Source organism: Macrobrachium nipponense, chromosome 7, assembly GCF_015104395.2.
Source record: "Macrobrachium nipponense isolate FS-2020 chromosome 7, ASM1510439v2, whole genome shotgun sequence".
Taxonomy (NCBI): domain Eukaryota; kingdom Metazoa; phylum Arthropoda; class Malacostraca; order Decapoda; family Palaemonidae; genus Macrobrachium; species Macrobrachium nipponense.
In genome coordinates, this window is record NC_061109.1 from 15539281 (window position 1) to 15559391 (window position 20111).

General features: G+C 35.0%; 2 protein-coding genes across 2 annotated transcripts in view; both read left to right on the forward strand.

Moving 5' to 3' along the window:
* The window catches only part of LOC135217321 (uncharacterized), a 62481-nt gene extending 42961 nt beyond the window's left edge, over positions 1-19520 (forward strand). The window contains exons 2-3 of the mRNA XM_064253111.1: positions 15938-16008; positions 16180-19520. Coding sequence (XP_064109181.1) covers positions 15938-16008; positions 16180-17846 — 1738 coding nt within the window. The 3' untranslated portion in view covers positions 17847-19520. The remainder of the gene's footprint in view (positions 1-15937; positions 16009-16179) is intronic.
* Positions 1-20111, forward strand: part of LOC135217320 (mucin-5AC-like) — a 452543-nt gene that overhangs the window by 240158 nt on the left and 192274 nt on the right.

Genomic DNA, 20111 nt, shown 5'->3' on the forward strand with positions numbered 1-20111 from the left:
ATCCCAAGACGTGTATATATTTATATATATATGTGTGTGTGTATTTGTGTGTGTATGTGTGTATGTGTGTGTGAATGGAATCAAGCTGTAGAATCCGATAGACTTTGATATGTGTGTTCTGTCTGTCTGTCTGTGTAGGGAAACAGATTATTGCAGACTACTATTGGTGGATGTTGCTAACAGTCTGTGGAAATGTTTTTCTTAGGCCAAAGTAAATGTTGATAAAATCATTCCTCTTGAAGGATTCAGGTCTGCATGCAGATTCATGCATTGTTTATTCTTTGTTTGTCTGTCGCCCTGCCCTCCGTAAGATATCTGTAGAAGTATTTAAGGGCGTTCGGTGATATTAAGTGTAGAGATAGGCGACAGGAATAGCGAGAATTCATTGTAAGATTCCAGGATTTTCGTCTGCCTCTCTGACTATAGATAATATTGTCCATAGAACTGCCGATGAGTTCAGTGACCATTTGCAGCAGTGAGCCAACTGGCTAAGGACTAAGGAATAGTTCTTCACAGAGAACCAATTTTGTTGTGTATCTTTTCCATGAAATGACTTACAAAGTTCTTGATGGGTTCCCGGGAGCAAATTCCCGAGATGTATATAGTATTACACTACTCCCATTTTTTTTCCATGCCCCTAGGTTAGGTTAGGTTATGTTGGGTTAAGTCAGTGTTTCTCAACCTTTTTTTACCAATGGCACACTTAGGATCTTATAATAATATCACGGCACACTTGGAAAATTTAAGAGAAAAAATTAAGAGAATATATACTTGTAAATATGAGATGGAACTACAGACTTAAGAAATAAAACACTTTTAAATATGAACTTACTTTATTTCAGTGTTTTTCTTAGAGTAAATTGTGAAGATGATTAGTGTGAAACTTGTGCCTGGTGTTTTTTGGCGACTTCCTCAATATTTGGTCGAATGTGTGATAAGTAGACCCTCATTTCTTCTTCAGTTGAGCGTAGTCTCTCTCGCTTCTTAGTTTTGATGTTATTTAGGGTTGAGAAGCCAAGTTCACGTAAATAAGATGTAGAAAATTGCAACAAAAGTGATAAAGCTTTTTTAGATAATGTGGGATATTCCTCTTGAACAGATATCCAAAATGAGTCAATAGGTACAGTAGAATGTTTTATTTTAAGATCTCTGTCACTAAGAAATGGTAGCCAGTTCCTCTTCTTCACACAACTGTAATCCAATATTAGAGGGAATATTTCATGAAATGATTTCGAATCCAATCATACTTCTCCTGTGCTCAGTGATGGAAAATAGTGGTCGATATTTTCATGAAGCGCTGTCAGATGAGAAACAACAATAGGGATCATTTGTATATGATACATATATCAATTATCAAACTTGGAAGTGATTAAACTCCTAACATCGATTGCAGATGATAGCAACAACGGGCAGCCTGAAGATCAAAATTCAATAACAACATAGCAATATACTCATTACAAGTAGACACAGTGCTACATTAAAATGCAACTATTTTGGTTGAAACAAAAGGAACTATACTAAAAAACTTGTTTGAAAGCATGAGGCAATACCACGTCATACATCCCAGACAGAACGACGCCCATCACAATACCGAATGCCATCTCCACTTATAATATTAAACTTTTATTAATTGTAGAATTATTATAAATATTATGACGAACTCAAATGGCTGAAAGTTACTTATGTAAACTGCAAAGTAGGCTATATTTTAAATAATTGTCAGTATCAATAAGCGTTACTTTTCATTCATGTGAAACCAAAATCTATACCCATTTTTCGTATTTTCTGGTGTGCCATGACTATATTTCGTGGCACACTTCAAATAATCTCGTGGCACACCAGTGTGCCGTGGCACACTGGTTGAGAATCACTGGGTTAAGTTATGTTAGTTCAATGAATTTCCACATTGGAATCTGGGTATGGGAAACAACGGGATAATTTTCAAGAAGATTCTATGGTTAGTTTTTAAGATATGGCGTCCTGCTTTTTTCATATGTTTCCCGGGAGGTGGTCATATATCACTTATCGGAGGCCATGGAAGAGTTCATTAGCTTCTATGATGGACTGGAATTTGATCAGACTCTCAGGTTTTCATTTTATTTCTGGTTTATTGATAAGATACTTCATCAAGATCGAGAGACAACGTTGCTTGAGAGAATTAAATAGATTCTGAAATGGCCCAATGCAGCTGTTATTCCAGAATATTGTTTTTAATCTTATTAATTTTGTTTGATGATCTGTTTGAGCTGTGAATTTTAATGCAAACAATGAGGGCAATAAAGATAGTTTGTTATAGAAAAAAATTTAAATCGTTAGTGAGACTTCAATTAAATTTTGAAGAGGTTGGTTCATGAGCAAAGGCTTTATTCAGGATTTTGAGGTGGACTCTGATGAGGACGCTGATTCAAGATTTAAAAAGAACAACCTGTTTAATTAACCGCTTGTCTGTCTATTGAGAAACTACCACAGAATGTTATAGATGAATTTCGTTGATATCTTGTGGAGATGAAGGGAAGGTCAAAGTTGATTAGACTTTGTTACTTGTGGCTGGTTGCGCTGGAAGACTGACCTGCACTGGCAGCACAGTCGTCTCGTCACCCGCTTTGACGGAGCTAGACAAAACTTTGCCGTGAAAAACACTAAACGATAAATTTTTCCAAAACTGTCGCGGAAAAGGCCAAGTCTTGTCTTAGAACAGCAAATCCTTATGATGTGATAACTCACGAGGCTGACTTTATATTTAATGCGTAGCAAAGAAGAGGAAGAAGATAGTACATCCATCAACATGATAACAATATCAAAACAAAAAAGCCCAACGAAAGGAGCTGATAGCATGAGTGCACATTATCTTATGATGCTCTGAATTTTAAATCTGTTCAAGATCTGCTGGCTAGCTGTTAGCTACATCGAAACTGAGCCAACTCAAAGTCCTTATCAGTTATCTAACTACCATAAGATTATTATTACAAATGCAAACAGGAATGTTGATCACTTTAGTTTATCATTCTAATTTCATTTGAAGTCTGATGAAACTAGGCTGTTTTACGACAAGTCTTTTAATGGACGTAGAGACCTCTGCTAGATTGCTGATGAACGTCTGTGATGTGACTTGGCTCCCTGGGTTCCAATTCTCACAGCCTAAAATCGTATTGTGAGCCGAGAGGCCAAAGTACCGAGACACCACCTACTCTCATGCGTGGCTTCGTAAGACAGTTATTAGCTAGCTGCTGTTCGTGGCGTTTTCATTGTAGACTCATTTGCATCGCGATCTGAGGTGAATACACAGCAGCCAAATGCAAACAGGATGACTCGAGAGTAAGACCGAAATCGTTTTTCAGGAAAATTTTAGGAGGCAAGGAACATTTTAGATGCAGTTGTAGTCTCCAATACTTTGAACTGAGGTCGAATTTCACTTTTATGTAATCATGTAAAACGGACGCCGCTTTCATAATTCTTTAGGAGAACTTTTTAAATAGAGAATACCTTCTCTGTTGAAGCAGACAGTTTTGTCCTTTCCTCCTTACAGCAGGGAACTTGCTTCCTAATGAAAACAATCATCGGTAGGACACAAATGGGGCATATTTTAACAAATTGGAGGAGAGCCCTTACAAGAACAAACAGCGATGGTGGGGTAGGTAACAGATCTCTCTCTCTCTCTCTCTTCTCTCTCTCTCTCTCTCTCTCTCTCTCTCTCTCTAAGCACAATAACAGAAAAAATTGGTATTTCTGTCATCTCTGTTCAATAATAATCGGTCTAGGTACACCACTCGTCCCCCCAAAAAAAGTCGAATGACACATGCGCTTTCAAAGTGAATTTCTTTTTTCGAATTGAAGCTTGGTTTAGGAAAACAGTCGGGAAAAAGAAACACGCATAATTGACACTCCAAAGATAATGCCAAATTTAGTGTCGTGGAGGGTCCTCTTGAATTCAGAGTCCAATGCATATTTTGTAAGTCAAGCTTCACACTGGTGTCAACTAATTATTTGATTTTTTTCGATAGAAGCCAACTGTCTGTATCTTATTTTTAACTGGATTTTTTATGTTTTAAAGTAATGTTGAATTTTAGATTATAATTGATTTTTATATATATGAATGCATGCGTTGATTTATTTGAACGTAATATATGTGCATAGACGTATGTATTTGTATGTTTATGCATGCATATACATGTATAATTGTATAAATGAATGTACTGTGTATGTATAAGTACATGTTTTCATTGGGGACTAATGTTAGGCTAGATTTAGGTATTTGCTATTTATTGAGGCCAGTGTATAATAATATATATATATATATATATATATATTAATATATATATTTATTATATATATATAACTATATAATTAAATAATAATATATATATATATATATATATAATATTATATATATATAATAATATATAATATATTAATATTTACGTATAATATTCGTAGTAATTCATTAGTATACTTAAAATATTTAATTTTTAAAATTTAATTTTATATATATTATTATCTTATATATATATCTAATTATAATATTATATATATATATATATAATATATATATATATTAATATATATATATATATTATTATTCATATTTATAAGTATATTTATTATTACCTTATTAATTAAATTTAATTAAATTAATATATATATATATTATTTAATAATTAAAAATTAAATTAATTAATAATAAATATAATATATATATAATATATATATATATATATATGTATATGTATATATAGACCTGTCTCTCATAGAGAGTGATTCCGGGGGAAATAAAATCAAAAATAAGTCACTGCCATGTTTATACTTTCACTGCTGAACCAGAGGTGAAGTCACAATAGAGCAAATAGCCACAAGCAACATTAGATTCTCTTGTCGCTTTTGTGTCAACTAATAATATCTAGAACAACTCTTTTCACGTTTACCAGTTTCCTGTCTTGTACTCTTGACTCTTACTCGAAACTACAAACTGTCCACAGAAATGATCTCCCCAAGCCTATCTATTTATATATGAATATTTCATCCTATCGCGTTAAACTCCAAATTCATATTCCATTTTCATTTGCGGCAGAAACTACTTACAAACTACACCATATCTTTCGCTGTCACCCAGATTTGCATTCAGGTCTGACAACACTGCCAGCCTTACAGATTTTTCAAGCTCATCTTGTCCAGAATTGAGATTTTCCACAACATTTTTTATTTCATCCTTATTCAGTCTTATTCAGTGACGCAGATAACGCTTGAACTTGTACATTTGTTTCTTTTCATCTATTCATAGAGTGCTGTCTCTGCCTTGGCTCTACATCGTTCAGCTATACCCACGCACAATTGTACTCTGTCTCAATTTCATCCGTTACACGCACACGCATACACCCACACATACACAAATGCATATAAATGAAGTGCTTTTTTAGGGTACAGTAGAGTATGGTTTATATACATACCAGTAGATAGATAAAATTGGATAGTCAAGTACAGAGAGAGAGAGGAGAAAGGTCACATATATTGAAAATTGAATCGAAGAAAATGTTTAATGGAGCAGAGAAAAAAAAAATGTTCTGGAGTGAATCGGATTCGGAGAATCAGTTAAACGAAAGATAAATCATAAAATAAGATGTTCAAATGAAGAAATTTTGTATTTTGATAGTCTTACAAATGGACTGTACATTTTAATTAGTTTCCTGAGATGCAGGATAGAATCGAGCGCATCTGAATCAAATCATAGGAAGTGGTTAATTAATGCAAGCCTGAAATACCTCTGGATGCGCAGGTTTGGGTTGAAGGAAGACAAGGTTGAAGAATGAAAATTCGACAGGTAAAGGATTCCAATGAGTTTATGCAATTTGGTGTTGGAAGTGATAATTGACGGCGTGACCAAGGCGCGTACTAGGTATGTACGGATGAGGGCAGGGCTTTGATTAAAAACACAAGAGGAATACCTCTTTATAAGATTAAGACGGATAGTGAATACAAGAATTGTAGTTAAGCAACATGACTTACCATACTTCGGAAGGTATGTGGGAGCTGTTTTCTAGCACATTTTTCTAGTTTACATACATACAAATCTTTTTCATCAGCTAGCAAGGAAGAGGCTGTATTTAGAGTCAGGAGGATATCTTGTGAGAGAAGACACTTGAAGAGAGCAGGATGGGTCTAAGATGAAAGAAGTCAACCTTGACAGGTGCTGTGAGAGTTAAGACATAATGAACAGAAGCTGAATAGACTGGTGACGACTTGGTTGGTTTGTCTAAACACAGAGGGTACAGGATAGCCAAGAAGAACAAGGTCATGAGGGACAATGGAGGCCAGGAAGCCGCGGCATTGAGCGTTTCCATCGATGGGGAAGAAATGATCTGGCTGATTTATCTACACATTTAGGAGTCAGTGTCACAGATAATAGTACTAAAAAGAGGGAAGTTCATCGGTGAATAAATGAAGCCAGTATTGTAACAGGAGCTCATTAACGAGTGAGATGGGTTGACATGGGAGGTTTGGAGGTTGTTTGGGGGTGGTGTGGGGCGGTGGGTGGGTTGGTGGTTGTATGAGGAAGTTTAGCACATCCGAGGTTTCGGGAATCCTTTAGAGCAGTGGTTCCCAAACTTCATCATGCCAAGGACCTTCCGATATGATACGTCTATATATATTTATATATATATATATATATATATATATATAGTATATATAGATATATTAATATATATATATATCATATTATATAATATATCATATACAATATATATATATATATATATATATATATCTATAATATCTATATATCTATATATTTATATATATATATATATATATATATATATATCTCTATATATATATCTATATATATATATAGATAGATATATATATATAAGATATATATATTATACGATTAAATATATCGTATGTATATATATTTATAGAGTGGGCAAAAGGTTCTTGTAACAACCGAATTCCATTAATAAAAGAGCCTTTAAAAACACCAAAAGTAGAGAGAAAAGTACTATATTTCAGGAGACTGCTGTATCTCCTCTTCAGTAATGAATGAGAAAAAGTTACAGAAAAGGTGGTTTTATACAAGAGATTCGTCCACAAGAAGCAATAGGTCACCCCGCTGAATAATCTTCCTTTAATCTTCTTAAGCGTTGGTTGAATGAACACTGCGTCGGACGATGGTCGGATGTCCAATTCCCTTTTGAGATGTTCATTACCTGCTTCTCTTTTATTAAGGCCGATTCCATCATTTGACTCTTGTACCGGCAGTTGCTGCTATAAATTACACGTGACATATTCCAGTTATTCTATGGTTATGTTCATAAACTGGAATATGTCACGTGTAATTTATAGCAGCAACTGCCGGTACAAGAGTCAAATGATGGAATCGGCCTTAATAAAAGAGAAGCAGGTAATGAACATCTCAAAAGGGAATTGGACATCGGACATCGTCGACGCAGTGTTCATTCAACCAACGCTAAGAAGATTAAAGGAAGATTATCAGCGGGGGTGACCTAAATTGGCTTACTTGTGGACGAATCTGGTATAAAACCACCGTTCTGTAAACTTTTCTCAGTTCATATACCTGAAGAGAGGGACAGCAGTCTCTGAAATAATAGTACTTTTTCTAACATTTTGGTGTTTTTATGGGCTCAATTTTATTAGATATATATATATAAATATATATATATATATATTAGTATATATATATATAGACTATAATAATATATATCTATATGTATATCTATATATCTATATATATGGATAGATATATATATAAATATACAATTAATATATATATATATAATATATATATATATATATACTATATAATATCTATATATATAGATATATAGAATATATATACTATATATATCTATATATATAGAATATATAGAATAATATATAATATATATATATATATATATATATATATATATATCTATATATATAGATATATAGATATTATAGATATCGTATATCTATATATATAGGTATATTATATATTATATATAGATATTATCTTATTATATATAATATAGAGATAGATCTATATCTATATATAATAGATATAGATATTATATAATATATATATATATGATATATTATATATATCTATATATATAGATATCTAATATATATAGACTATAGTAATATGAGATAATATTATATATATATAATATATATATTATATATCTATTATATATAGATTATATCTATATATATAGATATATTCTATATATAGAGATATAAATATATATATAATATATATATATAGATCTATATATATATTATATAAATATAATAATATATATTATATTATATATATAGATATATATATATATAATCCTTTATATAGATAATATCTATATATATATATAATAGTATATATATATATATATATATAAGATATATATATATATATATATATATATATATATATTATGATATATATATATATATATATTTATATACACACACATGTGAGCGTGTTTGTGTGTGCTAACAAAACGAATCAACAAATTCTAACAGCGAATGTTATAACAGGGAACTCAACTCATTCGTGTTTAAAAAAACAAAGGCACTCAAGACGAAAGGATAGCAGGAGCTGTAGGGGGAGTTGGACAGCAAGGATCTGATGTCCTGGTAGTACTTGATAGGATCGACTACGGGATTGCGCAGGGGGTCTGTTAACAATTTTTTTGTCTCGCCAAAGATGAGCCTGTGCGATGCTAGAGCCCTCTGAAGCGTCTGTGCGGACTTGAGGTACTATATACTAGTGCCTGTATCCGAAAATTACATCCGGGCAAATAAGTGAACTGCTCAGAGAGGATGTCCTTGGAACCACGAAATCTTCTTATCATAAAGTCAATCTGAAATCACCTATAATAATTACAATGATTTATAAAAAGAGAAGAATCATGCATTATCTTTCAGGAACAGTGTAACTAAAGACTTAAAAAATAAATATGAGATATTTATCCAGTTTTTAGGTCACACTAAAATAAAAATTTCAGTTTGGCAACATTGACAAGATACCCGGAAGCTTTGCCATCATTAAAAAAATAAAGCCTATTATGCTAAAAAAGATCCACTCTTATGTAAGTTTCAACATCTATTTAAAAATATATATACAATGAGAGCTTCGAGAACCTCCTCGGTTCTCCCACCAATCTCATTAAAAGTGCGAAGTGACCGACTAAAAAATGCTTTGAAAATGTGTATGAGTTAATACGGCATTGTCGACAAACGAAAATTGGTCGTTACTTGAAGCTATGTAACACTAATTCAAGTAATCATCGTTCTCGAAGACGAACCAGCTCTCCTCTTAGAGAGTGTATGAGAGATTGACTACCCAAAGGGCGCTGCGCCCTGTAACTTTGTTGCTAAAAATGACTCTTGACTTTTTCCAATTTATGCAGTGATCATCTTTCCAAGTATGGGTGACAATGGCATCATCTTCAGCATGTACATCAGCTGCCCTTCTGATGGGCAATACTCTGAACTCTCCGTCGTATGTCAGTTCGCAATCACCATGTGATATTTACCAACGCCTGCTGGATTCTGGCTATATTGGCTTTACTTAAAAAAAATAATATTATCGGATATTTGGAATCGCCAGTAGCACGTTTAACATCTCTGTTCAAATGCATTGTGAATCGTTTTTGCAACAATAAGTATGATCTTGCTTTGTAAAGAACTGTCTCCCTGTGATTATTAAGAATCTACAGAAAGCTAGAGACTTCTCAGAGGTGAGTGTCTAAGTTTGTGTAGCGAAAGGGAATGCAGCCACCGCTCCCAACTGTTGGAAAAGCCGTGCTATATATACCTGGTGTTCATATATGAGACGGCCTATTCTACAAGATTTTCTGATTGTTGATTCATCCTGTATTCAGCTATTATAGGCTGGACATTGCAGCAACAATATATATATATATATACATTATATATTGTATATATATATTATATATAGATATATAATATATATATATATATATATATATAATATATAATAGGTATTGGGGATGCATACCAGAACCACCCGTGAATAGTTAGAACCCGCGAATAGTTGAAAAATGCTTAAAACCTCCGATTTTGTTAGTTAAAACTAAAAAAAAAAAAAAAAAAATTATACCTGGTTTTTTTAATAGTTTAATACAAAAAGTGCATTTTATGATGAAGTTGATAAAAAACCAGGAATTTGTGGATATTTTTCAAGGAAAAATACAGCGAATAGGAGAATTTTCCGCGAATAATGCGGGGAAATGTTCCCGAGAGAAATCCGCGAATGTGAGAGTCCGCGAATCCGGAGAACGCAAATATGGGCGTATATACATATATATAAGTGTGGCTTCAAATAGCATGCAAATGTGGTGGGCACCTTATCATCAAAGCTTGCATGATTCAAACAGGTCATCAGCCAAAGTGAACTTCATGAATAAGCTTTGTCCATGAGTGGCACTAGGCCTACTGCCTGCCAGTTCACCAAACTGTAGACTGTTATCAGCGTAGCTGAAGTCCAACAAAAACAAAACCCTGGGGCTTGCAACTGCATCCTTAAAGACTTGCCAGAGGCCATTCGACGCCATCCCTCTTGTCTAGGGGCTCAAGAGAAAAGTATGGTGGCCAAAGGAAACCGTTAATATGCACAGCTTTCCCTTCTTGTCCATAGGGCTAGGCTATGACGCCATTCTGCTCTCGCTGCCGCAGTGTGCCAGAAGTACAAAAGGCTCACCTGTAAGTGCAGATGCACCTCTGTGCACAACAGTAACTTGAAAGCCGTGGATATCTCTGAGCAGCTGTGATGCAGAAAACTTTTCCCCTGATAGCGGCTACGTCATTCTTATTTCTGACAAACTTCGCTTTTCATGTAGTAGTAAAATAATGCTGTCGCCGTTATCGCTGGTTAATTGGTTTTAATACTCTCTCTCTCTCTCTTTGTACATTCCTTGCTTACTTCTAGTCTTGAGCATTGTAATTTACATCTTTGATTTATCGGCCTAATTACATTAAAACTAAACTAGACTTGTGAATGGACATTTTTCCTTAGTACCAACTTGTTGCGTCATGAAATCGTGATCAGAGACTGAATCTTATTTTCATAGTTATGGAAAATATATCGACTTAGAAGTCGACATCAAGTAATCGTCTACTGAGTACGTGAAATGCTAAAAGGCTTACCAGAATTTCAGTTCGCTTTTTCATGGAATTTGTGCTAGCGCCTAGCTCTGGGGGCAGATTTGGCCTGGAATTGTGCAAGGAATTCTTTAAGCTTACGCAGCTTGAAAACGGTGCTTTAGAATATTTCAGGATAAAAGTGAGCTCCTGTGTATTCGCATTTTAACCAGTCTATTTTAACCTCTCTCTCTCTTCTCTCTCTCTCTCTCTCTCTCTCTCTCTCTCTCTCTCTCTCTCTATGTGTGTGTGTGTTTGGATGTGCGTGGCTTGTTACAGAGCAAAAATTCTAATAACGAGATTTTTTTAATCTATCACAATGATTAAACCGACGGGAATTAAAAGTAATTGTTATAAGTTTCTCTGTCCTTAGAAGGCCAGAAAACTATTTCGCTTTATTATCTGAATTAAGGATTTTGGAGTGTCTTCCAGTATGCTTCATGGGACGAATTATAGAACAGTAATATTAACAGTTTCTGGATATTGAAAGCAGTTCTATTACCTCAACCAAAATGGAAACTTCCACTGCACCGTGGCTTATTTTTTTAGAGAGAAAACAGCAAAACGGATGAGTGATCACCCGCCAAAGTTGTTCCTGTAACGCTTGATTGTCACATTTAATTGTTTTTCCTTTGCCATATGGTGCAATATACCATAGTCATATATATATATATATATATATATATATATATATATATATATATATATATATATACATTATATATATATAGACACACACACATACATAGACGCTTTTTCCCGTTACAAAGTGTAGGGACGAACAAGCATTTACGCAGTGGGGTGTTGCTATCGCCATCATCGTCCTCATATATATATATATATATATATATATATATATAATATTATATATATATATATATATATATATATATATATATAATATATATATATATTGTGTGTGTGGGTGAGGGGGGGGGGGTAATTTGTCAGTGATTCTGCACCTGACATTTTTAGGCTGTGAAGTAGCGAGACAGTGATGAACTCCCAGTGAATTCACTTGATATTGTTAAACGACTTCCACCTAGAGGAAATTATATATTATTAGGGATCCTACCCTGATCAGGAATAGAACATGTGTCATTTTGAGCTCGAATTAGGATGACAATGACAAACAGCTAAACAAGAGAAATGTAATTCTATTTTGACCCGCTGTACGTATTTCTGTAGAATTCCACTTCCGTGCGTGGAATAAGATCAAATTCCACTTCCGTGCATGGAATAAGATCCACCCATCTCGACCATGAGTGATATTCATGCCTCATTTATTAAGTCCTATAACCCACTAATACTGAATTCACATTCCTTTGGGAATAACTGACGTACAGGAAAATCATATCAGCTAATATTTCTATTGATAGCCAAGTGGGTGACATGTCTGTTTTCCATATTTTCAAAGCCAAAAATGCATATGTTCGAATCCAGGTGAAGATAGGAGCGTTTGCTACATATAATGCCCTGTGGTTGTTTTATTTATTTTTTAGATATATATATATAATATATATATATATATATATATATATATATATATATATAAGTCATATCACATTTCCGTGATTCATATACATATATCGAGCTACAATGTCCTTTAATATCTAATTCGCTCTACCTCGGAATTAATATATTTTCATATATGCTTAACCGAAGGGGAATTTTTTCTCGATAATAGACTTGCCTGGACCAGGGCGCGAACCCGTGCATCCTTTCAAACCCAGGAACGTCAGTGAAGCTTTACCTACTACACCACCGCGAGAGTAGTAGGTAAAGCTTCACTGACGTTCCTGGGTTTGAAAGGATGCACGGGTTCGCGCCCTGGTCCAGGCAAGTCTATTATCGAGAAAAAATTCCCCTTCGGTTAAGCATATATGAAAATATATTAATTCCGAGGTAGAGCGAATTAGATATTAAAGGACATTGTAGCTCGATATATATATATATATATATATATATATATATATGATATTATTATATATATATATATATATATATATATATATATATATATATATATATATATATATATATATATATAAGTCCTATCACATTTCCGTGATTCAATACTATATATCGGGACTACAATGTCCTTTAATATCTAATTCGCTCTACCTTTACTGACGTTCCTGGATTGAAAGGGACCCATGGGTTCGCGCTCTGGTCCAGGCAAGTCTATTATCGAGAAAAAATTCCCCTTCGGTTAAGCATATATGAAAATATATTAATTCCGAGGTAGAGTGAATTAGATATTAAAGGACATTGTAGCTCGTATATATATATATATATATATATATATTATATATATATATATATATATATATATATGTATATATATATATATATATATATATATATATATATATATATATATATATGATATACATACTATATATATATATATATATATATATATATATATATATATATGTATATATATATATCTATATATGTAAATAAATAAATTCGTCTGCTGAAACAGGATACGTCTCAAGTACAAAAAGGCCCATTAAAACACGATTAAAACACTCACATTTAAAGCTAAGGACTATATTTCATTGGACTAGCTTCCACCCTTATCAAGCAGTAAATGACAGAAGGTGTTACATTAGCAAAATGTATAGTGGTAGTTGGAGATATGCCCTTAGGTGATGCCTGGGGTTACTGTTGAGCCGATGTTGGCTCTGTTAATTGTCCTCATCCTCTTCATCATTGCCTTAAGGAGGATATTGTCTATATGGTCAGAATTCCAGGCTTCATTTGAAAGGTTGATCCTATTCACCGTTTTCAGGAAAGCGGCATTCTCACTTTCATACATACATTTTTACAGTTATCATGACATTTCAGTTAAACTCGCCATGGGAAGTAAATTATTTCTTAGAGCACTGAGAATTTGCTCCCCAGATTTTCTTAACAAAGAACTTGAAACAATCAGAAATCAACTTATCTTGTTAAAATACCCCAAGCCATACATAAAGCCATACATAAATCCAAAAAAACAAAGAAAAGGAAACATACACAAACAAAATCATAATCCCTCACGTGGATAATTTACGAGAGATCACACAAACCTTAGGGCCCTCCAGCCTGTTCATCTTCACTTATCTGAATACATTGGGGAAATCCTTAATCAACGCTCAGCAGGAACCAGTTTCCCCAGATATGAAATCCCCTGTAGGGATTTTGATAAGTCATATTACAGTTTTACAGGAAAATCTCTTTTGGAGAGATTAATTAAATCAACATAAACGATCAGTTAGATATGGACAACATAGTTTGGCAATTTTCCATCATATAAATAACACGAACCATACCATGGATTGGAACTCATCCCCAATTTTATACAAGAGCGGCTGTCGATACAAATGTCAGATGGTAGAATCTTCACTGATAAAACAACAAGATAATAGGATCAACCTTTCAAATGGAGCCTGGGACTCTGATCATGTAGACAGTGCCCTCCTTTAGGCAATGATGAAGAGGATTAGGACAATTAACAGAACCAACGTCGGCTCAATGGTAACCCTAGGCATCACCTAAGGGCATATCTCCCACTATATATTTCGCTAATGTAACCCCATCTGTCATTTACTGCTTGATGAGGGTGAAAGCTAGTCCACCGAAATATAGTCCTTAGCTTTAAACCCGAGTGTTTTAATGGGCCTTTTATATTTGAAATGTATATATATAAGAGTAGCGTAGACATGTGCATATATAAAGTAATATTAATGTATATAAAGTAATCAGTGCCTCTCTCTCACTTTTAAGATTCAGTTCCAAGTTATTTCCAAGACAGTGAGCTTTTAGGTACTTATGATGAATAAAACACATGGAAAAGAAGTGACTGTCTGCAAAACAAGTTACATCGCTAACAGGAGAACAGCACTAACTCAGCTTCATTGATTCATATACTTACATTAATTCCATTATCAAAATACCATTCATAAGGGAATGAATATTTCTTTTGCTGAAAAATAACTTTTTCAATAAGTTCAGTCTTCTTGTGAACAACCAGGCCAGACGAATCAAATATCCTGCTCTACAGCCACTTCAGTTGAAATGAATGGGACATGAGTGATTTCATGGGTAGTGAATGGAACACATTAGATAAAGAAAATGATACTTACCAGGTTTTCAAAATTGGGTTTTAGGCCATGTTTCAGGTCCCCTTAGACTTTGTTTTATCTGTCCATCTTACAGAGAGAATGAATCTTTCATATGATGACTGAACATTGCCATTCTTTCTGTATGATGACTGTATGTGGTCTACATTCGCATATGGTAATTATGTGGTTTTTTAGCTCAATGAAATTTGTTTAAAATGCATAATCAGTGGTTGCAATTGTAACTGACAGCATAGCATGCAAACAAATTTCATTTCTGAGGGACTAGATTCATATTGCATTTCTGATTCCACTCTGCTTTCGTTTCCCAATTGTGGGTGATATATTTCAGTAAAGCAGGGAGATAAACTCAGGATATCAGAAAGCAAGTTCTTTAATCAAGAACTGCTGCCACCTTTTAAGGCTACATATACATGGCTAGTTGACATTAGGCATTCACATTCCTCTGGATGGATATTCTTCACGCTCAACATTATTTTAGAACAAGCTTATAAATGAGACTGCAAAACAAGAAAACATGGGTTCTCCTAAGGAAGAGCACCCACGCAAGAGACACTTCCAGACCCTCATGGGTTTGCATGTCCGGTTCCACACATTCCGTTTTACTCCAGATTTATATGCTCACTTTGTCTCTCTTTCTCCAACAGGTTTTCTACTATGAATGAGACCTATCTGCCAAGTGATCATATGACACCGCTCTTGCCTCCTTTGCATGAAGGTATGTCAGTCTCTCATGCCTTGTCTGTCTGGGTCTTCCCGCTTCACGGGTCTGGGTACGCCTTATGTGGCCCTTAAGTCATATGTGAACCAATTTGTCAAATGTTGTTCTATCACAGTTCGTTAACTTTCTTCTTCACTAACAACAACTCCTCTTTCTTTTTCTTTACAGAAAACCAGACAGTAGATGAAATTCAGTCATCATTACAGGATGAGGTCAGTTATACCCCTGAAGAAGAGGGTACCAATGACTGGACCCTCTGTGAAGCAAATTTTTGTGGCAAAACTTTTGACCACTGTAGGACAGGACATTCGTTCTGTCACTGCCATGCACAGTGTAATTATAAAAACTTTTATAACCCAAGAAACTGCCAAATATGTATGGCTATTTTGGATACTCTTCCAAAGGCAAAGGACAAAAAACAAGCCCTGCAACCCCTGACTGCATGGGCTAAGGACTTTGCAAAAAATACAGTTGGAAGGCCTTCTGGTTACCATTATTTTTGGAATCATGATGATAGTGTAACTATGGATATCAGTTCAACAAAACCGTCTGGTGAAATGTGGGAAGCTTCAACATCTGAAATAGAGGAACTGCTATATGAGCCTGTTGCTGGCCCTTCAACAGATAGTTATCATTCTAGTTCAACACTTGGGGATGACTTGTCTCCAGAGTCCATGTTCAGTAGTTCACAATTTATTTGCTCCTCTTTCTCTGACAGCTCAGAGGAATCAAGCTCTAGTTCAGAATATTCTTGGGCTGAGGCAGTGTCAGAGCTAGGTCCAGTACTCTGTCAATCTGACACATCTGGTTCCCTTACGGTCTCACCTGAGCTAGACTGTACCAAGACATCCTCATCTAAACCTGCAATGAAGATTTCACAGCATACTTTTAACACTCCAGAGATAGTTACCATAAATGTGGATGTACCAAAGAGTATTCCTTCTCTCCAAGCTAAGTCTTCCAACACCACTAAGGTGACTAGACCATCAAACTTATCCTACTCTGCACAGAAACCTTGTCAGATTTCCTCCTGCCGTGCTGGACAAACCCCGTCAACTTTGACTTTGTATCCTGCAACTCATTACAAGCAGGCTTGCAATGCAAATTTAGTCTTCAATAACAAGGTACCAGTGACTATTCAAGCAGAAGTTCACCAACCCCCTTTCAAAAAAGAGGAAGGATCATTGTCATTTAAGTATCGTGACTTTGTAGCCAATGCTGGTCATCTAAAATTTGTTGGACAAACTCTTGTCAATCTTACTGGAAAGTTCCATTCTAAAGTTTCCAACCTTGACATATTAGGTTGGAGTGAGGCTTCAGAGGTCATGATCTTCATACCCGAGGACAGCCACCTGTTCCCGTTCCCTAAGACATTTGATTTTTTTCTCTTGGTCGGTAAATTTACACCTGAAGCTGCTAATGACCAATTGAAGACCTCTTACACTCCGCTTGATACTGAGATCTTGGACTTGGAGTGGACAGCACGCCAGACTATGTTTGGTAGTCTGTCTATCCTTGGCATCATAGAAGGTCTAACAGCTACAGATAAAGAAAAGTCCTGGTCTAAAGCCCTTCAAAGACTTGCAAAGCTGCAACTGCAACGACTTGTAGAAGCAATTGGAACATTCCTTAAAGCTAGACTAGCATTACGAAGAGCAGCACTTCCTGGCTGTAGCTTGGATAACCCATACGTACACTCTTTGTTAAGCTCAACACCTTGGAGTGTAGGTCCATTTGGAGCTCATGAGGTCTCAGAGCTTCACCTCAGGTCTGCAAAATTAAACCAGGCCGTTGCATCACTCCTGCAGCTTCCACCTTCAGCATCTGACCTCTAGTCGTTGTTCTACTGCTACCAGGAGTCCAAGAAATGGTAAGGGTCTTTGCATTGTGATGGAATAAGGAATTTCCAGAATAGAATGTACTGGTTCTGGAAGAGAAAAAATACTCTGGCACAGTAAAACATGCTGCAGTCTGCATAATTGATGCATACTCTTCCTAACACTCTGATTTCACCTCTGCTCCTCATAGAGGAAGTTTAATCTGCAGCAGTCCAGTAGAGGTCTGCCACTTCTTTCTGAGAAGAGGATTTTCATAATTTTGCAGCATTTCCACAATAAGGAAATAACACTAGTTATTATTCAATTAGTGGAAAATATGCACTTTGGTATGATATATGTTTTGCCATTTGAGTTAACTTGAAATCTGCAGGTCTTTGGCTGAATTGTGTCCCAAGTCATTGATTAAGTGGCCAAGATAAAAGTTATAGGTCTATAAGCTCATGGCATCATAGTTATTATAATGATAGGACCATTTAAGATATTTTTTCATTAAAACAGTAATATTGGAAGGATCTTTTATTCAAACCGCATGGGATGTAATAGCTGTTGGGATGTAACCCCTCTAGTCGTACTTTCAACCCTGTTACAGCAGGTTGGAAATAGGCTCTGCATTACCGTTTCACATGATGTAAGGAATGCTAAAACATTTTCTTTTGATGTAAGGAATGCTAAAACATTTTCTTTTGAATTAATCTTCTGAAAATTCTAACAAACAAATGTTGGTATTTAGCTAACATTTCTGTTGAAAATATCTAAGAGGAACATTTCGTTTCTTGATAAAAAATGAGATTATTAGCACTCTCATCAATCAAAGAGCTTCAAAATATGTAGATTTGCTATTAAGAGGAGTTACCAAACAGAGTGGCACCAGGAAGTCTCTCATAATAGCCTCTTGATGTGAAGTAACCCAAAGCTGAGTTCATTCAGATTTACCGGCCTTTTCTGAATATCCGTCCATCAACATTCCCAGGATTTAGCACTCTATCCAGTTCCATAACTCATTGCAGTGAGTTCCAAAAGAGCACCCGTGTAAAGAATGGCACATTTAAATACTGACCAGCTAATAAAGTTAATAGGAATGTGGCTATTTTATCTCCCTCAAATGCCCTAGCTCCTTTCCCCTGCGACCTGGGTGTTCAATTCACCACGGGGACCTGATTTTCATCAAAACCTTGAAAGCAGCAGGAATGACTGACTTAACTTATCAACAAAGCTGTGGTGTTAGCCTGCCTGGGCTTATAGGTTATTGTCATGAAAAGTTGTCATTGTCACACTTCATGTCAGGGAAGGCCCTAATATCAAGATCGTAACCTTTCATGCCAAACTCTGTTCCTAAGTAGTTTGATAAAGCTGGCATCTTCAGTCGCAGTCTGCAGTAAAACGAGTTCTAGTTTATGGCCACATGATTGGTTTCTCAACGATTCTGAAGTTATTCCTCCAAATGATTACTACTTCCTCATTCTTTGGAGGTTGCTTGCATCTCATCCCCTTAGGATGTGCAATCATTCCTTTTGCCAAAATATATTAATGTTTCCCCTCTAAGCTATGCAAAAGTATTGATGTATAAATCATTTTTTATTACTCCTGTGAATGTCATGATTTATGCCTTGTAAATACAGTTTTGTTTACTCATTAGCTGTTAACTTCCAGAATAAATAAACATTCTCTCTCCTTTGTCTCTTGCTTCACCGGTTCGACTCTCATTTCATTTTGGCCCTAACATGTAACATATGAGTTAAGAAATTGCCGTCTGTATGAAACATCTCTTATTGAGGTATTTTCTGATTATCTAATGGGACTTTCTGTTTACTATTAGTGAATAGAGTGGAATGGAAATTTTTTGTTTTTGTTGATTCATTTCTTTGTTAATTTTCTCACCCATTCTCAACATTTACATGCTAGATAAAATGCTTATTGAAGGTTACATAATGTTACTCGCTTGGCGCAAGTATGTTCTGTATTATCTTTGAGATAATCACGGTAAATGATGCACTTAATTAGAACGACATTTAAAAAAAAATACACACATACTACATCGAATTTATACTAAAGATGTGTCCTCATATAAATTGGCTATAAAAAAGATGACTTAGGGGCAAAGGGGAGCAAACCAGTCCTTATGTTCAAGTTTCGCTCTTTATTGTGCAAGTGTTTAACTCAGATTTAAGACTATTACTCTGTTAAAAGTCACATTGGCTGGAGTGAAGCCAATAGATTACTAAAGTATTATAAGATAGACTGCATTCTGTATGTGAGATGTTG